At 44.6% G+C, this 24,114-nt stretch overlaps 1 protein-coding gene across 1 annotated transcript in view; it reads left to right on the top strand.

The window, feature by feature from the left end:
- The first annotated feature begins 532 nt into the window (after positions 1–532).
- Positions 533–24,114, top strand: part of LOC112609018 — a 56,643-nt gene continuing 33,061 nt past the window's right edge. Inside the window, exons 1-2 of the mRNA XM_025361301.1 lie at positions 533–625; positions 1,250–1,370. Coding sequence (XP_025217086.1) covers positions 533–625; positions 1,250–1,370 — 214 coding nt within the window. The remainder of the gene's footprint in view (positions 626–1,249; positions 1,371–24,114) is intronic.

Here is a 24,114-nt window from a genome sequence, read left to right as displayed (position 1 = left end):
AGCAACATGTATGATTGTTCAGAGGATAGTATGTGATGTTCAGTGAGCTTTAATTAACCTGGCCCATGACACTATGTACACGCTTAGATCGAGAAATAAGAAAGGAAATTCAGAGCCCTCTTGCACTGACAGGTGATTTCAGGAGAGACAATGACATTAACATTGAGCCAGCTCCTGACTGTACAAAATACGAAACCATTCTTTTTTTTTTTGAGACCGAGTCTCGCTCTGTCGCCAAGCTGGAGTGCAATGGCACGATCTTGGCTCACTGCAACCTCTGCCTCCCAGGTTCAAATGGTTCTCCTGCCTCAGCCTCCCGAGTAGCTGGGACTACAGGCACGTGCCACTATGCCCGGCTAATTTTTGTATTTTTAGTAGAGACGGGGTTCCACCATGTTGGCCAGGATTTCTAATGTGACCAGGTAAAAGTAATTAGTAGGAGAAGGGAATGCTTGGCTTTGGAGGATTCATTTGCATTGCAAAGTATTTCCCATTGGTGGCTTGGCCAGGCATTTCTCTGTCCAGCTGCGTAATGGTCTCAAGACTGCAGAGCATATTCACGCACAGCATGGACACCACTTCATGTAGGGGCACTGGACTACCTAAAGTTGGAGGAAGGGACCCTGTGAGTAAGCATAACCTCCCCCTGGGAACTGCATGGCGGTGGGCCTGCAGGTGGGGAGGAGAGGGTGGGCGCTCACAGGGCAAGACAGAGGCTCAGCAAAAAGAATGTGTATTGTGGCTGATGCCACTGTCACCTTTCCAAACTTGTTTCTGAAAGGCATCACATGAAGAGGGGATGGTGACAGGGATGACACAGTCCCAGCTCCAGAAACACCATCAGCTGAACACAGGGGTTTTTCATTTCTGTGTTTTTTTATAGAGGTTTAGGGGGCTTAGTAAACCCCTAAGTCAACCTCTTTATGTGTTTTTTTTTTTTTCTGGGGATAAACCCCAAACCTTTTCTCAAATCTTTGAGGTCCATGGCCTCCCAATATGTAGAACCTTATGCTAATAACTGCTCCTGGGAGACCTCTCCTCAGGAACTGACTTGACCCACCTTCCTACCAATGTCACCGTGGGCAGAAGGAAGTCCCTAAATGTGCTCGAGCCTGTCTGATCCAGCTCCTGTGGGAGTCCGTGTTCCTCTCTTCACCCTGTCCTTCCCTTGTTCTTCTCTTCCTTCCCTGTCCGTCTTTGGCTTTGCCGCCTCTCTTCCCTTCCCATTGTTTTTCCTCCCTCCTCCTAGGTTCTCACATCACTTTCCTGTTTGCCTCTCCTACAATATGGATTTGACATATTCATCATTACAGCAAGTGCTAAAATTCCACTGTGCTTCATTAATCTGGAGGAAAATACTATGTCAGCTGGTAAGTGCTGTAGGGTATGCTCATATGTTTTTCCCGGGGTCCAGGATAGTGGAAATTTATCCGTTTCTATGAGTAACAAAACAGCAGGCCATATGGAAGGCCACAGTGAGCACGGGTGGTGGACGGACACAGGGAGGGTGGGAATGTGGATGGGCACCAGTCCTTGAAGCATTAAGTCACCCATCACGGACCCTCACAGACCCTGCGCTATTCAAGAACTCTAGTCAAGGAGGTTGAGTTGTAAAATCCTATTAGGATTGCCAAGACCAGAACAGTGTGACTTTAATAAGGTTAAAGTTTGGCATTTTTATGGCTTTCATTATGATAAGGTTTTCAGTCACATGACAGGGAAAGAGCTAGAGAGGGTCCGTGCAAACGTAGCCGGTCAGACCTTAAGGTGTGTCCAGGCATGGCCTCCTGCCAGCTCCCCAGGGGTTCCTCATGCTGCAGCGCCGGCTTTCCAGTTGCAGTTTCTGCCCTGCACGTGGAGAAAGCCTGCTTCTATCTCTGGCCTCTGGGACTAATTGGGGAAATGAATTCAGGCAGCTATTTTCAGACAGAAAGAGTCCTTGGCTGACTTAGAAGCAAATGCCCCATTCTTTGGCCAAAGGTGTCACCCTGACCTTGGTCAGCAATTAGGCCACCAGCCACAGTGAGAGCAGAAGAGATTGTTCCACTCCCAAAGAACTGAGGGGGTTCGATGCTTTGGTTAATACCCTCCAGCCTAGAATACATACTCTATGGTCCATCTGGATCTGTCCGTCCTTCAAACATCCGCTCCTCTGGGAGATCTTTCCTAATTTCATCCTCCCTTTCTGGCCCCAGGAAGAATTCACTGCTTCTCACGCCCATGGAGCTTAGGTCATACTTCTCAAGCAGCAGCTCTTTCAGTGCCGTGAGTTCCTTGAGAAAGTGCCTTTAGCCCCATTAGACCCGTAGCTTTCCATTCACGATTCACCTGTGCCTTGTTTTTCTTTGAATACTCAGCCCATAGTACAGTGCCTAACACACAGTAGCTGCCCATAAATGTTGACTGAGAGAAAAATTTAGCTGGAGACACATCCCTTCCACTGGGAAGAGGGCTTAAATGTCACGTCCTCCATGCTTGGATCATCTTTGCCCATGAAGAACAGGAGAAAGTTTAATTTCTAAATAGGTTACTAGTTTCTCGAAGTTGGAATTTACATGGGTTCATGTATCTATCACATCTACCATCACGTGTCCACTAGTGTAAATTTCAAATGCATTAGTAGTCTCATCTATGTCCATTGTGTCATGATGTCGACTTATTTAGAAAATTCTTTATTCAAACTGGACAATTCAAACCAACACCATCAATTATATACCTACCCTGTGTCACAGCCAGCACTAGGCCATTCAGAAATACAGAATTAAGAAGTCCCTGTCCACGAGGAGCAGAGTCTGGTAGCCAAAGAGATATAGTCAAGTGTTAAGTGCATATGAGGTCATGGTTTGCATGCTGGCTGTGTAAAGATAAGGACACAGCATGTTCCCTTGAGAAGTTTATGGTCCAGCTGAGGAGCTGAGCCACTCACTAATGAAAAACCCCAAATCGCAGCTGAGTATGTACCAGGTATACAGAGACCCCTTAGACCACAGCTCCCAGGATCACGGTGGGTAGCCCCTCTCTGGATCCACAGGTGTGTGAGAACCTCCAACGGCAGAAGGGCTTGGCCCTTCCTATTGCATGGAGTCTGATGGACTCCAAAGGCCACTGTGCTTTGGTGCAGAACTGGAGTTTTTCTTATGGGCCTGAGACTGATCTGAACCATCAGTGCTGCTATGGAGTGGAACTGACTCTTTAGCTAGGCCCTGGGAGAACCCCCAGTCAGGGTTCCTTGGATGAGGGATGCCCAGGGCTGGGCTTGACCTCCCAAGGTTATTTTGGACCGTAATGGGCCCTGCTTCCAGCACACCCTCGGCTCAGAACCAGGGCAGAACTGCACTGGATGCTACAGGAGGCAGGAGCATTGGTGGATGACCTTCAGAAGTAGGCAGTGCTGCTTAATGGGGAGGAATCGCCCGCACTTCACCTCCACAGCATGTCTCGTAAGCTCTGCAACTGGAGACCAGGGACCAGTAGAACTTGGAGGACGGCAGCGTGACACTGGAACTGGCCTCCCATGCTGCTCTGACTGGCTTCCCCCGAGTACTCGAGATGTGAGAAGACAGCCAAAGTCACAAGCAAGGGGTTGGGGGCTGAAAAGTGTCCCCTGCGCTTGACCAAGGGTCAAGGGACAAAGTAGCAGGGTCCAAGGAGGCACCTCTCTCACATAGAGGGGAGTCAGGCTCTATAAGAATAAGCGTTCTCAGTTGGAGGCCCTCCCTGCCAGGGGGAGGGAGATATCCTTGGCAGTGCTGCTCCCGGCCACCACAGTTCTCTCAGCTGAGCCAAGAAGCAATTCTCCTTTGCCCCTGGCCACTCCTCACTCGTGAGTGGGGAGCGTGACTCACATCTGTGGGGAGGGCAGGCGCAGTTAGGTGAGCCTCATTCAAATGCCAGGCAGACGCAAATAGCACGCTTTCCTATGAATAGCTTCCCCAGCTGTTCTGCGGGAGGCTGAGTGCGTCCTTATCCAAAGTACATTTGCCCTGTTCTTATTTATGAGCCGCATCGAGAACCATGGGCTGCCTACCTTTGGCCCCTCAAGGCCAGCTTTGTGTTCTTTGTTCCCTAAAGTCTCACCCAAGTGAAATATTAACTGGCGGTGGGACACAAGGGCCTGGCGCCTCTGAAGGCAGGGCAGGTGAAGAAGGATGCCTGGAGGGGGTGTTGTTCCCTGACCTGGAATTTTCCATTCCCCTTATGCTCGCATGACCAGGGCAGTGTTTTCTTCAAGTCACAAAATGAAGATGGCTGCCAGGGTGGCTGGTGCTAAAAAACCAGATAGTGGTGGCCATGGCTGTTAATGGCACCATCATCACTGATGATAATAATCTCAGTGGCACAGCGTGATGGAAGCTGTTAGGCCTGAGTGCCAGGAGGCCAGGGCCCTGGCCATGGTTCTGCCTCCACAGCAGCCTGGAGAACCTTGGGGAAGCCACTAGATGCCTTGGCCCTGTACTCCTCAGCTGTAACACGGGGAGGCTGGGAGCACAGAGGTCCTTTCCTGCTCTGACAGTCTCTGCGTTTATGAACTGCATTGATAGCTGGTCACAGTAGCTGTATTATCTGTGAGGAGTTATTAGGGTGCACCCTCTACTACCTTTGTACCTTTCTTTTCCTTCTTTCCATCTGCCTCACTGTTTCTTGGCCTCATTCCCTTTATCTTACTTCCTTCATCTTTATCTTCAGGCCAAGGACTTCTAAGCTAGACTACACACTGATTGAGTGTCTTTTGAATCAAGAGGGCCCACCTCTGCCACTTGCTAGTTCTGCCACTTCCTAGCTATGTGACCTAAGCCAAATTATTTTGTTTCTCTGCATATCAATATCTATAGAAAGGGAATCGGGTTAGGGCTTTTGTAAATATCACACATAGTGCCTTGTATATGAAGGTTCCATGGATAGAAGGCATGACTTTTTTTTTGTTTTTTTGTTTGTTTGTTTGTTTTTTGAGACGGAGTCTCGCTCTGTCGCCCAGGCTGGAGTGCAGTGGCCGGATCTCAGCTCACTGCAAGCTCCGCCTCCCGGGTTTACGCCATTCTCTTGCCTCAACCTCTGGAGTAGCTGGGACTACAGGCGCCTGCCACCTCGCCCGGCTAGTTTTTTGTATTTTTTAGTAGAGACGGGGTTTCACCGTGTTAGCCAGGATGGTCTCGATCTCCTGACCTCGTGATCTGCCCGTCTTGGCCTCCCAAAGTGCTGGGATTACAGGCTTGAGCCACCGCGCCTGGCTGGCATGACATGTTTAACACGTGAAAGCTGGCATGCATAAGGAACTCATCCTTCTTCCTGGAGACCTCCTTCTGTCTCTGTTTCTGTTACCAGGGATACTGTCCTCCAAATTACTGGGGTTTGGGCTTGATGTCAGCTTGCCTTTTTTGTCACCTTGTTCCCTGCAGTACGTGTCTCCAGAAGCCTTCCTTTTCATTCCTGTGAGGTCTGACAGTTGTGGGCAGAAGGCCTGCAGGTCCAGGGCTGAGCAGGGGCCTTCACCGTCTGCTGAGATGGGGGTACTATCTTTGGGAATCGCTGGAAGTTTTACTTACACAGGCACTTTGCCTGGGAGTGGTGAAGGAATTGGTTTAAATCATTGTTGACTGACCAGGATTTCCTGAAGGTGAATGTGGACCTCATTGACTGGGGTCAAACAGACCTGAGTACACTTTCTTGGACTTGCTGCTGACCTCCTTACTGTCCAGAGTCTACCTGGTGCATTCATGTTCCCTGCACACTGCAGGTTGTACATGAGGATATCTTTCAGGGTGACACTGGCTTGAAAGTTAAGGGAGGCAGCCAGGTGCAGTGGCTCACGCCTGTAATCCCAGCACTTTGGGAGGCTGAGGCAGGCATATCCCTTGAGGCCAGGAGTTCTAGACCAGGCTGGCCAACATGGTAAAATCCCATTTCTATGGGTGTGGGAGCCTGCACTTGTAATTCAAGCTACTTGGGAGGCTGAGGCATGAAAATCGCTTGAACCCAGTAAGTGGAGATTGCAGTGAGCTGAGATCACGCCACTGCACTCCAGCCTGGATGACAGAGCAAGACTCGTCTCAAAAAAAAAAAAAAAAAAAAAGAGAAGAAAAGAAAAAAGAAAGAAAGAAAAGTTAAGGGAGGCAGGTACTTCCAGAATAGCCCATATTACTCTTTGGGAAAAAATTTTTTTAAATTGCTTCCTCTGGAAGATGTTGCTCTGTGGGCACATAGCTTAGTGGAATATAAGCTGGGTTTCAGTACCCACTTGCCCCCTTAGTGCAGAGCCTTTGTGCAAGGTACAACCTGCCCAATCTTAAGTGAGACCTTAACTCCTATTCCAGACCCTGGCACTCACTCATTAGATTCCAAGTTCCATGAGGATAGGGTCCATGGAACTCATTAGATTCCAAGTTCCATGAGGACAGGGTCCATGATGAACCTCACTTCATCAGTGAGGCCCCAGGGCCTAGCAAAGGGCCTGGCACAATGCAGGTGCTCAAGAAATATTGCTGGATGTTGAATGTATGGATGAATGAATGAACAATGCCTTGTAGCTAGGAATGCCTGGTGTAATTGGTGCCAGAGAACTCTGAGGGCAATAAAGTGGGGCAGTTAACAGCATGTGCTTTGGAATCAGAAAAGACTGAGTTTGGATTTTGCCCTACCTCTTAATAGATGTATGATCTTAACTGAGTCTGACTTCCTTCATCTTTAAAATAGGGGTATAATACACCTAACCCATTAGTATTATAATGAGGCTTCGATGAGATGATATGTGTAAAGTACATATATTAGTGATTGGCCAAGGGTGAAGTTGTAAATGATGCTTCCTGGAAAGCACTAAGGATAGCATTTCCCCGGGGGCCTCCCCATCCGAACTGCTTTAGGGTTCCCATACCAAGTAGCCTTTCCAGTCATTCTCAGTGTGCATCTCGGATATGGAGTGAGGCGGCTTGTGGCTGCGGTGATTTGTTTGCTCTTGGCACCCATCCACACAAACTAACCGGGGCTCCAAAACCCATTAGGCACTCAAGCATTCAGTGCTTCATGTATTTCCCAGAAAATGCTTGATTTCTGTTGGTTAGATTACAAGTATCTCCCACGATTTACTGCTTCCCATTACTGTACCCCTAGTTGCTCTTTTTCTTGGTTTTGGAGACCTGCCACCATCGTTTAGCTGATCTCATGCTATCAGCAAAGGCAAGGAAAACAATAGCTTCTCTACAGGACTTTGCCCTCCCACAGGCTCAGGGGCCACAGATCCTACATGCTGGGCTAGAAAACGCACGTCCCCAGCTTCTGAAGATGTTCAGTTGAGAAATATAATACAGGCACACACTCACTGTTGCTGCATCTGTGTTTTTGAAGCCCACAGCAGTAGTCCAGCTGAGAGCACATCAGGAGTCTATCCTTCAGCAGTGCTGCAAGTGGGAATTTGTGAAAGGCTCTGCTGAGGAGCTGAAGAAAAGTTGCTAAATCAATTCAGACTGGAGCGGGAGAAGTGGGAGAGGATTTTTCTATCACTGGTTGCATACATCCTTGGGGACTTAAAGATGATCTTGACTTCTTTAAGCCTGAAAGTTTGCTATTTTAAAACATCAATATTGGCCCATGCTAATTCATCAAGAGATCAAGTGACTTTGCAGGGGTGGGCAGGTGAGGGGGAACTAGGGTGTGGTAGAGGGGAATGTTTATGGAATAATGAAAAGGACACAGGATGGGGGGCGGTGGGGGCTCAAAAATGTAGGTTTAATCTCTGTTTTGTCCATCAGTGGTTCTGTGATCAGTTGATGTGACTTATCAGCCAGGGCCTCTGTTCCTCTATCTGTCCTATGGGAGCAACACAGGGATGTGCAGAAATTATTTCAGGCCATAGATTTGAGTGCGTGTGCAGCACACAGAGGGTGGGAAGCCACTGCCCCTGCAGTTGGCCAGTGCAGGCAGTATTGGTTCTATAGCCTCTGCGGGGCCCAGGGGATGCTTCTGAAGAAGGGAAACAGAAAAGAGAGCTGTAGAAGATTCAGAGCCTTATTCCAGGCAGGTGCTCTCCTCTTGATGATTCAGCCAGGGAGCTTGTCCTTCCTGCCCAGATGACAGGATTTCATGGCAGGCATTAAAAAGCTTCTTCCATTATAAAGCAAGTCAGTTGTGGGTAGAAGGGAAGGGAGGAGGGAGACAGAGCAGGCTCTGGAGAACATGCAGCCCTAGTGTTGATGTTGGGTGAGATGGCATTGAAGCACAGGGACGGGGAGGTATAGAATGCACAGACTGCTAGAGGAAGAGGGGAAGGCAAAACAGGAAAGGGAGGTGAATCAGGCAAGCAGAGTGAGCCCTAAGGATACGCAGCTGAGCCCTGTTGGTAGCTGACATCCAGCTCCCGCAGAGAGTCTGAGTTTCCCCTGTAATCTGTGTACTAGGAAGGCAGAGCTCACAGGGTGGGGGCCCCCAGGGCTGGGAGCTGTGGGGGCAGGCTGAAAAAATTGATCAATCAAAATAATTTATATTTTAATAAATAAAAATTAATGCAATAAATCATGATGCACTAAAAAAGTTAAATAAAGACAGAATGTGATCCTGCAACTTGTATGACCTGGTCTCACTCATCTCACCCTAGTCTGAGCCCTGTTGGCTTTCACCTCAGCAACTGAGCAGCTTTTTGATGAAAACTTTCCTATTCAAGTCATATTTCTCAGAGACCCTACCCATGGTGTCTTAGTCCATTTTGTGTCGCTAGAACACAATAGCACAGAGTGGGTAATTTATTTATTTATTTTTTTTAAAGAAATTTATTTCTCACAATTTTGGAGGCTGGAAAGTCCACTATCAAGGTGCTGCCATCTTGTGAGGGCCTTCTTGCTGTGTCATCCTATGGCAGACAGTGGAAGAGTAACAGGGTGTGAGAGAGGGAGAGGACTCATCCTTTAATGAGGAACCTACTCCTGCAATAACTCATCCACTCCCCCAATAACAGCATTAGTCCAGAGCCCTAATGACCTAATCACCTCTCAAAGGTTCTACATCTCAACACCGTTGCATTGGAGATTAAATTTCCAACACATGAATTTTGGAGGACACATTCAAACCATAGCATGTAGTAACTTCAAAATGATTTACTCTTTACTGGGGTAATACCATTAGTGACTCCAAGTAATCCTCTGATATTTTCTTGTTAAAGAAATTAAGTATACATAACATTTACACCCATTTTATCCCTGCTGGGGACAGTCCACGGCTCCCAGGAATATGCGTGCTGGGTAAAAAAGGTGCACTTTAAATATTGGAAAGAGGATGCTTCATGATTTGATACATTGAAATATTGACTTGCACTTAATTGTTTGCAAATGGTTTTATTTGTATATGTTCAGTTTCCTGCCTCCTCATCAACCAGATATTAAAGGTTAGGGGCATTCATTCATTTGTGCATTCAGGAAACATTTTTTAAGCCTCTAGTATGTGCCAAGCATTTGCTTGGTGCAGGGAATACGGGGGTAAATGACACAGGCCGTGATCTAGAAGTACTCAAAGACTGATGGGGGAGATACTTGAAGGACAGTGAGGGTGATGAGGATGATGTTCAAGCATTTTCACAGGATGTCGCAGTGCACAGAGGTTGAATATGTAACAATACAGAGAGGGTTCCCTAGCCTGTAGGGATGTGTGGGCACTAGAACTTAGCTAAGGGAGGAGAGGAAGGAAATATTTCAGGCAAAGGCAACTAAATGTGTAGGTTAATGACTTCCTAGTACGCTCAGGGTGCCAAGGGATAAAGCGGCCAGGAGCCATGCCATCAGCACACCCCCTACAGGCCACTCCCAATAAATCTACATCCATTTAAAAATATTAGGCCTAATATGCTGGCTGACTGGATGCCCTTTGTGAGTGTATGTGCCGCACCCTGCCTTTCCCGCCCACAGCATTTATCACACTGCCTGTGGCTGCCAGCATCCTTGTTAGTGTCTCCCATTGGGCTGATAGCTCATGATGTAGGGATGGTTCTATCTTGCCCACTATTGTAATACCAGTGCGCAGCACAGTGTGTAGTTCCAGTAAGTGCTCAATAAAACAAGTGTTCAATGAATGAATGAATGAATAAATAAATAAATAAATAAATAAATGGAGGTAAAAGCACCAAGTTCAAGGACTCCCAAGTCACTTAGCGCCTAGATTCATTTACATTCCTTTTATGTTCTTTTAATATTATCTAATGTGTAGACTCTGGATGTAGCCAGTGTCCAATACACAATTTTGATGAATTATGATCCATTGACTGGGAACACTAGACGCACGGGCTAGGCCTTACCTAAGATCTGGGAGACCTCTCATCTTTCCTCTCCTGCCAACAGGGTCCATATGACAATCATTACTTGTGGGATGAACCTACAAGGTTAATAATTATATTCTTCTCAACATGACAAACTGCTATTGTCTTTATGTTTAGCTTTCAAAATAAAACTTCGAGGAATTAAGAACAATATTATACAATCATAAATAACATCAATGCAATAATTAAAGGGTAGTTTAAAAATTCTCTACTTCAATATTTTCTACCCATTCCAAGCAGCTAAGTAATAGATATTTTAATGAGGCAAATGTATTACTTATTAGTTTGTAACATTCAGACTATAGGGTTGACAATACCACAGCCTAGAGAAGTGCAACCTTAAGGCAGAGATGATGAAAGAATCTGTAATTGTTAAATCCTAGGACTTCCATTTACTTTTTATAAATCCTTGGCAAGTTACTTATTCTCTCTGAGCATTTCTTCATTTGTAAAATGGAAACAGTAATACCTGGCCTATTTACCTTAACCAAAGCTATTGTGGAGATCAGATGACACAATGAAAGTCAACATATTTTACGAACCACAAAGCGCTATACTAGTATGAAGAATTATTATTAGTTATTTGCTGGATCATATTCTTACAAAAAAGAAATGTGAATAGTAATCATACAAGATTCAAAATTGCTAGATTTCTAGGGACATGGCGTGGTAGATAAATTGCCCTTCTGCAACCCTTCTTCTTCCACCAACCCAGACCTAAAGACTAAAGAGTTGGGAAAATTGATAGTCTTCTAGAAACTTTGTTTAGTAAACCAAGTAAACCAAGACAGTATAGCTATTCGACTGAAGACTTGGAAACACTCAAAACTCTGTCAAGGTAATTTTGCTATAATCTTAAGCAAACAGGCCTGAATGTGATTGCCCATTAGAAAGCAGGAACATTCAATGTCTTCTGTTTTACTTTCCCAAGTCAACTGGGAGGTGGCAATGTGCCTCAAGTGTGTTCTACAGGGAACTCACACCAAAATTACCTGTATACTGGGGAGAGGGTCGTTGTATATTGGGGAGAGGGGAAGGAGGGCATTGTTAAGATGCACATTCCTGGGCCCCACACCCCAGAACTATGAATGAGAATCACTGGTGATGAGGGCTAGAAGTCTGAACTTTCAATACATACCCCAGGTTTCACAACAACTACTTTTTAGAGTCTGTCTGATGATGATTCACCTGGGGGCATCTCTTCATCTTAAGGCTAAAACAACTTTGGAAAGATTTCAGAGAGGAAATAAATAATTTAGGGAAAAAGGACTTCATCATAAAAAAATTAAATATGTATAGGATTGACTGTATGAAGTCATGATTATGGTTTATAAATATTTGAAAGGTTCAAATTCAAATGATAGAATCTAAATGTTTTATTCAGGTACCAGATGGCATAAGTAGGAATAATGATGAAATGACATAAGCAAAGAGAACTGGGGCCAGCTATCAAGGAAAACATCCTCACAGTGTAAAAAAAAAAAGTTATAGAATCATTTCAAATGGTCAAGTTAACCAAAATATTAGTCCATTTAGTGGAAAAAACCAGCTGGGCAGCAGTTGAAAAAACAACCAATTGAGTGGTTAAATTCTCTCTCTCTCTCTTTTTAAAACTATTGTTTTGATGTCTGAAGCTTTCTGATCCTCAGTCATATAAATCTAATTTTTACTTAATAAGTAAATGCGTAACTCATGAAAAATGTTTGGGTAGGAAGTGCCTGCTAGTCCTAGCTAAGACCTAGGTTTAGGAGAAGCAGAAAGTAAGCATAAAACTGCCTGGAGCGCCATTGCTTCCCCTTCTGGGAAGAGTGTGACATTCACTGAGAACTATGTGCCACGCTCTGTCTCATTTAATTTGCCCAGCCTTGTCAAGTAGATGTCATTTCCATTTCACGGATGAGGAAAGTCAGGCTTAAAGAGTACAAGTTAGTAGGAAATGAAAAACCTGAAATTTGAACCCTCATCCGTATAACACCAAAATCCCTGCTTTTTCTCCTCAAGCAAGTACTGGGTACAAAGCACTGTAGTCACCACTGGTATCTTCTTTCTGTATCTAAAGATTGCCAAGGTGAGCTAACAAGTAATGACTCATACACATGATCAAACTCTCTCCAGAGTGGGAAGCTCTGTGAGAAACTACTGTGTTTTTCTCAGTATCCTGCTATTGTCCACAAAAACTTGATATTTTTGAATGCTAGCAAGGACAGAGTTAATGGGGTGGCCTATGGAAGGGAATCCACTTGGGGCAGTCTTCCGAGCTGAAAGGAGGTCACAGACCCAGGAGCATAATAATGGAAATATGTCCCTCCCCATTACCACTCCTCCCTCCTTTTCTCTTCACCATCATCTTCCTCTTCTTCCTCCACTAACAATCTTATCCCCATCATCTCAACACCACCTCTATCATCACAACCACTGTCCATTGTCACCGTCATCACCATTATCATCAGCACTATCATTACCGTCATCAGCATCACCACCATCACTGCCACTATCTTACCATCATGACTGCTACCACTAGTACCACCATCACCATCATTGATTTATGGAGAAAAATTGAGTTTTCTGTATTTGATATTGTTCATGAATACTACTTACCACCACTCCCATCCCAAAGAACCCCAATAATACTCTGTGCTAGATAGTTTTTATAACACCAGCCACACTTTGTGGAGCATGAACTAGACCAATTATACCAACATAAAAACGAAACTGAACCGTAATTCCTCACCACAGTCTTAACAAAAAACAACCATGTACCAAATTATTAAGACTTCAAAACTCCTTTAAAAAGAAAGCAGATAATAAACAGATATAAAGGAAGCTCAGCTTTCTTCATACACCCCTGGGCAGCCCCTGAAGCAACAGAGTCATTAGGTTGAAAGAAAGAATCATCTGATAAACCCCAGACATCCTGGTGCCGATTTGTGTCTCTCCCTTTCTGGCCTGTGCAGAGCTCAGAGACAGCGTCTAAGAGGGCGGCTCAGAAGGTGCCTCAAACACAAACACATGACGAATACAGTTCTGTAGTGAAGACTTTAGCTCCACGGGGAAAGCTGAGACTCAGGAACCTGCTGGCATAAACAAGGGGAAAGGCTTGGTAGCAAATCAGAAGACTTGGTTTTGGAAGCTGAAAACTTACTTCGGCAACAAGAGTCCTCCATGGCTCCCTAATTGTGCTCTTGCTGGTGAGGCCTGAGAAGCCCTCTTGGGGCCTCTGGGGCTTGTAACCAGCCCTGCTTAGGTAAGTACACTGTGCAAATAAGCCCTCTGGGGCTTACAGACGTGTAAACAGCTCTCCAACTGACCTTCAGATACAAACTCGGGATTTAAAACACTAATTTCAGACCCATGAGTCCAGAGAGGGTCAGGGCTGGAGGAATGGGGGCCCCCAGAGAAGGGGTCACAAAATAATTCGTCAGTGAGCCGAAAGGCAAGCCATACGAAAGAGGGGAGGCAAATGAGCCAACGGGTGTGAAACCAGCTCCCCCAGGACCTGGAAAGAAATGGATAATCAATACAAGGGCAGTGATTGCTCCAGGAAGCACAAGTGTTGCTGACAAAGTTAAAGGAGAGCAAAAGGGAAAGGGATAATTGGAGAGGGAGGGAGAGGGAAGGAACGAACAGGCAAGGTTCAGAAGGGAGCCATGTAAGTTAAGTATTTTCCAAGAAACTTGTTGTTATAAGGGGCAAGGGGTAAAATTTCTTTGTTGCCTGCCCTGCCCAAAATCACAACGCAAAATGAAGTAGCGTTGCACAACGTCATCGATGTTAACACTGCTGAACTGTACATTTAGAAATGGTGAAGATGGTAAATTTCATGTTATGTGTATTTTATCACAATAAAAAGTAGGAAAAAAAAAACTAGGATTAGGTGACAATCCCAAAGTACTGGGATATTCTTATCAATAAAAGAAATGGAAGGTAAAGTCTTACTGAGAGCATGCATACTGAAAGCACTTGGCCATGTCTCCCCATTTCGACATTTCAGACATATCCAAGGCATCGGGGAGGAAAGCGTTTTCAGTATGGATTGGCAAAATTTCTCTTCTGTCTGGATTGTTTCGGCTTTATGTCTTGACCTACCCTTCCAGGCATGGTTGGCATGGACACTGGCTCCTGCGTCTTCCCCGAGAGTTCCCCGTGCCTTAAATCCTGCAAGAAATGACGCTGAGTCATGTTCTCCTCACAACGTGGTTTCCTTCAAAGGAGGAATTCTTCCTTCCTGGGTGATGCCCCAACTAAGAACCTTTGTATTGCTATAAAAAGAGGCATTGACTTTTCAGGGTTGTCCTTCCTCCGAAAGCTCTCTTTTTCCAGCATGGCAGCCTCCCTGCCCACCATTTTATTTCCTATTCTAACTGGTGAAGCCCACAGGGGAAAGAGCAGCAGACTTTTGGGGTTCAGTTTAAACAAATGAGGTGGCGCAGTGAGGACGACTGGGAAAAGATAAAAGCTTCTAGATAATCTGTAGTTACCATCTAACTTCCTGCCAGTTTTCTAAAAGGATTATGTATTTTCATTTTAAAATTTTACAATTATCTGTTATTTTATGCAAAATAGGCACATCAGCCAGGTAGACAATAAAGTGAGTTTCTAAAATGCAAAATCCATTTCTCCACTGACTTCATCATGAGACTGCAGATGTGTTCCTACAGGAAAAAAAAATCCCCCGATTATTGGAGATAAAAATGTATCACAAGAAGAGATTAAGTTGAGGTCAGTTCTGTGGCAAACATAGTAATCCGTTATTCTAGCAAGATTCTTACCTGCCTGGAGTCAAATGGTGAGGAATAGGGTGATGTGGTTAAAGGGTCACAGGATTTGGAGTTAAGCAGTTTTGGATCCTAGCTCTGCCTCTAACAGGTATAATGTTAGGTCAGCTAAACTCTGAGCTTCAGTTTCTATTCCCATGAAAAGATAATAGTCATACCTATTTTTGTAGGACCCTCAATGAGGCTTAAATGAGACAATGTTGCTGGCACAGTGGCTCACACCTGTAATTCCAGCACTTTGGAAGGCCGAGGCAGGCAGATTGCTTGAGCCTAAGAGTTCAAGACCAGCCTGGGCAACGTGGCGAAACCCCGTCTCCACAAAAAATACAAAAAATTTGTCAGACATGGTGGCATGCACCTGTAGTCCCAGCTACTCAGGAGGCTGAGGTGGGAGGATCTCTTGAGTTGGGGAGGTTGAGGTTGCAGTGAGCCATGATCATGACGACACTACACTCCAGCCTGGGCAGCAAAGTGAGACTCTATCTAAAAAAAAAAAAAAAAAAAAAAAGACAATGTGGCAAAGTGCTTGATATATATGATAGGTGCTCATAAATGATGGCCACTCTTAACAGCTCTCTTTCTTTTAGAAATAAGAACCACTTATATTAAGGGCTTATTGTTTGCCACTCGCTGGCTATAGGCCCTCTACATACCAATAGTGACTACTATTTCTTGCATACAGGAAATGTGACAGAGATTTATGTAATTTATGACTTCACTGATAATCCTTACAGCAGCAGCTCTGCACAGTATCATTCTCCCCTGTACAAATGAAGAGATGGAAGCTCGAATTCTCACATAACACCCTTGCAGCACTTGAGCCACTCCAGGATTCTCTTCTGCTGGTCACCCAGCTATTCTCCAGGTCACTGGGGTTACTTACAATCTTGGATTTAGGGTTGGCAGATTTAGCAAATAACAATACAGTATGCCTGGTTAAATTTGAATTTCGGATAAACAGATAAAATTTTAGCATAAGTATGTCCCAAGCAATATTTGGGACATACATTCAAAAGACAATTCACTGTCCTATATTTCATCTGGTAATCCTACTTGAATTCCATTTGCAGCATTCTCCCTGTTCCATTACAAATGATCACACTTGGAAACATTGGATGGTTCTATCCCATTTCCTGACAAATGGTGCTTCGCCTGCATTCTGTGCTCCCTGCACATTCTCTAAATCAGGGGCATCAAGTATTCACCAGGGTGTGTTTGAAATAGCCATATGTGCATTTTCATTAAAAATGAGAATCTATGCATTTATTTCTGCTTAGATCTGTAAATATTTTATTTGCTGCTGCTACTCAGTTAAAACCCCCAGTTTCATCATGTTCTGACTGGCAAGTGTTTGAGGCGTCTGATTTTAAAACAGCTCTAATTCTCTTTTAATTAGATATTTAATTTAACTGGCTGCTGATCAATAGTTTCAGGATATTTGTTTTCAGCTTCATGGGAATGGCAAAGGACCATTTGTGCATAAAATAGCCCACTAGTTATCTTTGTTTTCAGCCACGCCTTTGCTCTTACTGTTCTTCGTTAATGTCACAACTGTTGGCTCCCCAGCAAGTTAAATATCAGCCCTGGTAGAAGCTGATCTGATGAGTCCCCTTCTATATTGAAAATGCTGGTAGAAACACTGAAGTCAGGAAAACGGAGGAGTAAAGGAGGGCAGGGCATTGAGGAAAGGAGGCCAAGTGTAGAGCGATCATACTTGAACCTGCCAATCGTGAAGCAGGAATCTGTGCTGCCTTGGGAATAGAGAGGCTGGGGAAGAGTCTTGAGCCAGCTCTTTGGCTGTGGACAGGGAGGGGTCATGGGGAGTCTTAGCCCAGCTCACTCCAACATGAGACCCTCATGAGCCCAGGTGCTCCCATTTACTTTCTTCCCTGAATAAAAAAGAAAGGGATTTCTATATCCAAGGCCCTACCAAGCTGTGTTCTTAGGTAGAGCAAATCCATTGCATTCACGAAGCTTTCATCCCCAGACCTGGGGAAATTCTTAAAATGGTAAAGACATCTATAGTAGATCATTTCGGTCAGGTCTCGTCTTCTCTTTACACGTTTTCATACCTCAAGCTCCCACCCTTTCAGATTTCACACAGTTTTCCAGACAAATATCTGTAGAAATTCACAAACCGCTTATTCTGAGGTTTTGCACAGAGCTTATGGTAGACGTGATTGTGGCACAGATCTGGGTCACTGCCAATCCCATGTTCCACTCTTCTTCAATTTGTTTAAGACTCCTATTTTGAAGAATGAATGATCAGTTTTGTATATGTCTTTGCTTCCATCATCAGCACCAGCAGTTATCATTCTTGTGGCATCCATTTTCCATAAAGAAACACGAGTGTTTGTCATTCACAAGTTTCTATATGAAAAGCAGCAGGCCGGGCGCGGTGGCTCAAGCCTATAATCCCAGCACTTTGGGAGGCCGAGACAGGTGGATCACGAGGTCAGGAGATCGAGACCATCCTGGCTAACATGGTGAAACCCTGTCTCTACTAAAAAATACAAAAAAAACTAGTCGGGCGAGGTGGCGGGCGCCTGTAGTCCCAGCTACTCGGGAGGCTGAGGCAGGAGAATGGCGTGAACCCGGGAGGCGGAGCTTGCAGTGAGCTGAGATCCGGCCACTGCACTCCAGCCTGGGCGACAGAGCGAGACTCCGTCTCAAAAAAAAAAAAAAAAAAAAAAAAGAAAAGCAACAAACAGAGGGTAATGAAGCTGTGATGTGATGCAGGCACGTCGCAGCTGGCTCGGCCCATTCACTGACAACAAGATCAATGCTCAGAAACCAGATTCTGAATCCGACACATGACTCAGATTTATGCCTCTGGAAAATTAGGAATCATAATGAGTTATAGGTCTTTAGACAAACGAACTAATATTAAATGCAGGAGTGCCAAAGATCATGTATGTGGAATTACTTTGTATCATCCTATATCCCTGACTTGACTAGAACCAGCCATTTACCAAAGAAGCTTGTTCCCGGTCATTTTTCCACAGTGAAAAGGTAGGCGAGTTGAGGCTGTGGTAAAATAGTAATGCTAATCCTACTACCATTGCCCAGTACCTGTTATATACCAAGTGCTTTACATTAGATTTTGCCTCGTGGTTAGGGCTGAGCATCCCGGGTTTGAATCCTGGCTCTGCCACTCCCTAGCTGAATGACCTCAGAAAATTTAGTTCATCTCTCTGTGACTCAGTGTCCCCATCTATACAATAAGGACATGAATCGTGTCTACCTCACAGGGTCATCACGAGGATTAAAGGAGCTAGTATTTGTGAAGTGCGTAAGTCAGAGCCTGGTATGTAGTAAGCACTAAGTGCCTGGATTTCATATATATATATATATCTTACACATATAATACATATACATACACACACATATATACATTCAAATATACACACATACTTATATATATAATACATATACATACACACATATATATATTCAAATATACACACACTTATATTTATATTTATTTATATTTCTATGTATGTATATTTGAATGTATATATTTGTGTATATAGTCACATACATGTATGTGTGTGTACATGTGTGTGTGAAAGTTTATGTGTTTGGTTTCTGGTTCACAGCCAGTTCAGCTGTCAAGGGTGAGACTCTGGGTGGGTTGCCTATAGAGAAAAGGCAGGAGAGACTTAACAGGACACCTCTCTTGCAGGGGCTCTTATCAACTCTGCATTACTTTCTGCTCTTTCCCCAAGCAGATGGTAGTCACAGGGACCCACAAGTCAAGTTAGATCTTTAGTAGAGTAAGTGATCTTTAGCAACTATATTAGCCTTGGCTAAAGTTTATTTATTCATTGAGGGCAATCAGCAGAACTTGGGCCAGGGCAGTCACCCAGAGGTTCATAGGTCAGATTCCCTGGGTCTGTTTGAGGCTAGATGTCTCTGAGTCTCTGAAATGCAACCATTTCTAATGTGGAACAGAGAAAGACACAGGCAGGGCGGGAAGGTGAATGCTGAGGAACTAGGAGGCCAAAGGGAGCCCCTTGCCCTGAGAGCAGTCTGGCAGGTGTAATGACAGAGGCAGGGAGCCACTGCCATCACTGACGCCCAGGTGTTTTACTGCAGAGATGATTCCAGATTGGCCCCTGATCTTAGAGCCTCTGGGTCTGAAGGTCCAGGACTCTGCTCTGTGTAGAGGAAGCCCATCTCTCCAGGCTTGGCTTCTGCAAGGGCCAGTGCTCTCCCTCCACCTCGCTAGCGTTCAACATCTCAGTGCATGGGTGGCTTCTCAAAAAGACCTGGAGGGCAGGCTCTTTCTGCCTCTTCTAGGTGGGAGTTGCACTGTAGGAGTGGAGATGCTGTCCTTCTCTGCTAGAGAATAAAGCAAGGAGTTTTGTGGGTGGAGCTAAGATCATTTAAGAAGCCCCAAAGGCTAGAATTTGGGGATTTTCCAAGTCAAAGGAGCCAGATGCAGATAAAGCATCCTGGGTACAGAAGCAAGAACCTGAGAACCGGGAGAGAAAAGCAAACACCAAGTGGGTTGAGAGTCAAAAGAGGGTTTGCTCTTCTAGACTGGGATGGCTCTCAGGTGGGGCAGCTGAGCTCTCCATGAAGAGCTTAAGGACACAGAAAGCCAGCAATCAATCTCCTGAGATCAACACATCAGCTCCCATGCTTCACTCTTCTATCCACATGGCCAAGCCATTGAAAGGAAATGATGTATCTGAACTTTACATCCCAACTGTAGCTACCAGAACCCTCAAGACAGGTCTGGATCCCCCAAAGTCACAATAGTGCCTGAAGGAATGAGGATTTTTTTTTTCACTGACTTCTTCAGGCTACTTCAAATGAGGTCATACCTTACAGTTAACCCTACTTCCCTCGAGTTTCTCCTTACTGTTAGGCCCTGTCCCGGGGCCCTCATCTGTCCTTGTTTCCTTCACTTTTGTCTTATGATGCCTTTGTAGACTCACCCTCTTTTTTGATAAATCACACACTTATTTTAAACTCATTGTTGCATAAATCCTTAAAGCAAGTGTACCTTTTAAATGAGCCTTGGCATAAATCTTTTTTAAAAAATCTATTTTTTAAATTTTTATTTTTTGTGACCGGGTATGGTTGTTCATGCCTGTAATCCCACCACTTTGGGAGGCCAAGCAGGGTGGATCATTTGAGGTCAGGAGTTCAGGACCAGCCTGGCCAATATGGTGAAACTCCGTCTCTAGTAAAAAACACAAAAATTAGCCAGGCATGGTGATGCATGCCTGTGGTCCCAGCTACTCAGGAGCCTAAGGCAGGAGAATCGCTTGAACCCAGGAGGCAGAGGTTGCAGTGAGCCGAGATCATGCAACTGCACTGCAGTCTGGGTGACAGAGTGAGACTCCATCTCCAAAAAAAAAAAAAAAAAAAAAGATTATTTTTTAATGATATAAATATACATAACGTAAAATTTACCACTTTAACAATTTTAAGTGGCATTAAGTACATTCATATTGTTGGGCAACCATCACCATCATCTATTTTCATAACTTTTTCATCTTCCCAATCCAAAACTCTGTACCTATTTAAAAAAACTCCCCATTTTCTCCTCTCCCAGCCCCAACAACCGCCATTCTGCTTCTCTCTCTTTGAATTTTACTACTCTTAGGTACTTCATGTAAGTAGAATCATACAGTTTTTATCTTTTTGTGTCTGGCTTATTTCATTCCAGTTTCATCTATGTTGTAACATGTATCAGGATTTCCTTCCTTTTTAGGGCTGAATAATAGGCCATTGTGTGTATAGACCATATTTTGTTTATCCATTCCTCTGTTGATGGACACAGGTTGCTTTCACCTTTTGGCTATTGTGAATAATGCTGCTATGAACGTGGGTGTACAGATAAGGAATGGGAGATTTAAAAGCACCCTCTTCTTCCTAGGCTGTCGCCGCAGTCACATTTGGTAGAGGCTCTACCATTGTTAGGCCACGTTCCAGATGTGGGGATGGTTTCTTCAAATCCTTTCCTGTGCAGGACAAGCTGAAGTCCTCCCTAATTGTTTCTCCTTAAGCTTTGAGCAAATCTACCCAAGCAACCCTGCAATGAATCTGGAGTCAGGAGGAGTAGGAGCAGCCAGAGGTGAGGGCCCATTGGCTTTTCTTTCGAGCTGCAGACAGATTACAAATGTGCAAGTGCAGGGAGAGCCGGCTGGCTACTAAGCTAAGAAGGGCAGAGAAGAACAAAGCCCCTGACCACCTGGAACAATTAAAAAGAAATGAGTGTGTGGAGTGGGGGAGGGGGGAGGGATAGCATTAGGAGATACACCTAATGTAAATGATGAGTTAACGGGTGCAGCACACCAACATGGCACATGTATACATATGTAACAAACCTGCACTTTGTGCACATGTACCCTAGAACTTAAAGTAAAAAAAAAAAAAAAAAGAAAGAAATGAGTGTGACCCTAACCATTTGAAAACAATAGTGGTGACCTGGAAATAATAGAATCAGTGACAAAATGTGGACATAAAATTTGTCCTCCAAGTTTTCCAAGTGGAGAGGCAAATTTTGAAATGTACTTGCTCTCAGTTTCTGATGGGTCTATTTCACATGCCTCTGTGCTGGAGTGGGAAGTTGTTGCTCCCAACTGTACCCTGTGGTCTAAAAGCTTTAAAAAGAGCCCTATGTTGCTGCAAACTCTGGAGGGACTGAGGTACCCGCTGGAGATGCCCAGGGTTGCCTGCACTGCCTCGTGCTACAGCCTCTTTGGTCATGGAATGGTTCTTTATTGTCTCAGGAGCATTTGGGGTGACCTCTGAGGGCTGTCCTGTTGTCAAGCTATTCCTGAGAAGCGGTGAGGTTTCCTTCCTAACAGAGGGTTGGGATTCCACTGGTCCTGCCCCAGCTGCACCCCGAATGCCGTCAGCTCAAGCGTGCCAGTGCGCTGACGGAGCTGGCAGGTGACATGCAGCTGTGAAGCATTTGTTGTAGGAGCAGAGTCACAGATGGCAACATAGCCCATCCTGCTGCATTGTTCTCTTTACACCATTTTCACGAGGGAGGGGTGGGGTGGGGAGGGGGGCATATTTATAGTTTGTGCTATAAACAAGCTAAGTCCTGGGCAGCTGCTGTCCCTCAGCTAGTTTGACTTGACAGTTTTGAATGTGAACACACACTGAGAGGGTGGACAGGATCTCTCCCTGAAGAGCTGTGGTCCTTTTCTTCTGGGCTTGGGGTCTGGAGGCCCCAGTGGGCATGAGGCACATTGAGCACAGCTACCTGCCTTCCCAGTCCTCCTCTGTTACATCCGATCTTTCAAATTATTAATCTTATAATAATTGTCTTTCAGATCATTATTAATGTTACATTGTTACTAATCATCTCCCAACTCAGAGATAGATCCTCAAAGCTTGTTGACTCCAGGCAGCCTTGGATGGCAGTAGTTTAGCAATGCTCCTGTAATATGGATGTCTCCACCTCAGGGCCCTTCCCAGCCTGCCACTGTGTGATTCTGTGATTCTCCTTCTTCTCAGAGTGCTCCCTAGATACTGGCCACTTTGGAGGTGGTTGTGGGCCACACTTTATGGGCAGTACATGAAGCAGCAGCAGGTGGCGGGAGAGGCTGGTATGATATTAAGAGAGGCCTCAGCTACAACTCCCATGGAAGGGAATTTGGCAATTATCTAACAAAGTTACATATGTATGGACCCTTTGGAAATCCCACAGCTAGTAATCCATCCAAAAGATTTGTTGGCACAAATATTAAAAAGATGACACTCCAGGTCATTCATTAGATTATTGTTTAGCAGTAAAAGATTAGAAAGTAATCAAGTGTTCATCAAAAGGGAAATGTTTGAATAAACAATGGTATATCCACATAATGAAATATTATGCAGCTGTAAAAAGAAATGAGGAATAATTATATGTACTGCTATGCAGCTATCTAGAGGCTATGTTAACTCAAGTTGGAAAACAAGTACAGTATTTTATTTTTATTTAAGAAAAGGGGGATGTAAATACATATATTTGTTTTTGATGAAAGCATGAATCATAAAATTTAAGGATTACTTAAGGGAGTGAACAGGGTAGAGGTGAACTGAATGTGAAAGTGATAGTCTAAGCTTCAGGGCCCCTTACTCATATAGATCTTTTTCAAGGCCCTAAGAGAAGCCCCTAGTAAATTTTGTATAATTTTTCTTAGAGGCATTGCAATTTAGATACGATTTCTTCTTTAGACACCTTCAATTGTGCCTCACTTGCAGGAGGTCCCCCCCAAAAATTTGTTGAATGAATGCATGAAATCAAATATGTTGATGATAGGTCAGCCCCACCACATTTTCACTTTTTGATCCTAGTCCTTTTTTTATTTTTTAAAATAATTTTTAAAAAATAGAGTCAGGGTCTTACTTACTATGTTGCCCAGGCTGATCTCAAACTGCTGGGCTCCAGGGATCCTCCAGCCTCAGCTTCCCAAAGTGTTGGGATTACAGATGTGAGCCACCGTGCCCGACCTGATCCTAGTTCTCATGGAGAGAACAGGAATTAGAACCTCTTCCTCTTCCACACACCCTTACCCAGCTTTCAAATATTTGGACACAGAATGTTCTGTTCTCTAACAGTACCAACAATGGTTCTTCCTGATATATCACTGTGGGGCTCCTTTTAATCCTGATATTTTCCTCTGAACAAGCTTCAGTTTGTTGTTTTTTGGTTTATTTTTATTTTTTAAGAGACAGGATCTTGCTCTGTTGCCCAGGCTAGTGTGCAGTGGCACGATCACTGCTCACTGCAATCTCAACCTCCTGGGATCAAGGGGTCCTCCCACCTCAGCTGCTCAAGTAGCTGGGACTAAAGGCACATGCCACCGTGCCTGGTTAATTAAAATTTTTTTTTGTAGAGATGGAATCTCACTGTATTTTCCAGGCTAGTCTCGAACTCCTAGGCTCAAGCAATCCTCCCACCTTGGCCTCCCAAAGTGCTGGGATTACAGGCATGAGCCACTGTACCCAGCCCAAGCCCATTTTTTAAGACCTGGTAAGGAAGACACAAACTAAAATAGGACCTTTGCTTCAGAATTGTCCTCAGCACACAAATAC

This window comes from Theropithecus gelada, chromosome 1 (genome assembly GCF_003255815.1).
Source record: "Theropithecus gelada isolate Dixy chromosome 1, Tgel_1.0, whole genome shotgun sequence".
NCBI lineage: Eukaryota > Metazoa > Chordata > Mammalia > Primates > Cercopithecidae > Theropithecus > Theropithecus gelada.
This window is presented reverse-complemented; position numbering and strand designations above follow the sequence as displayed.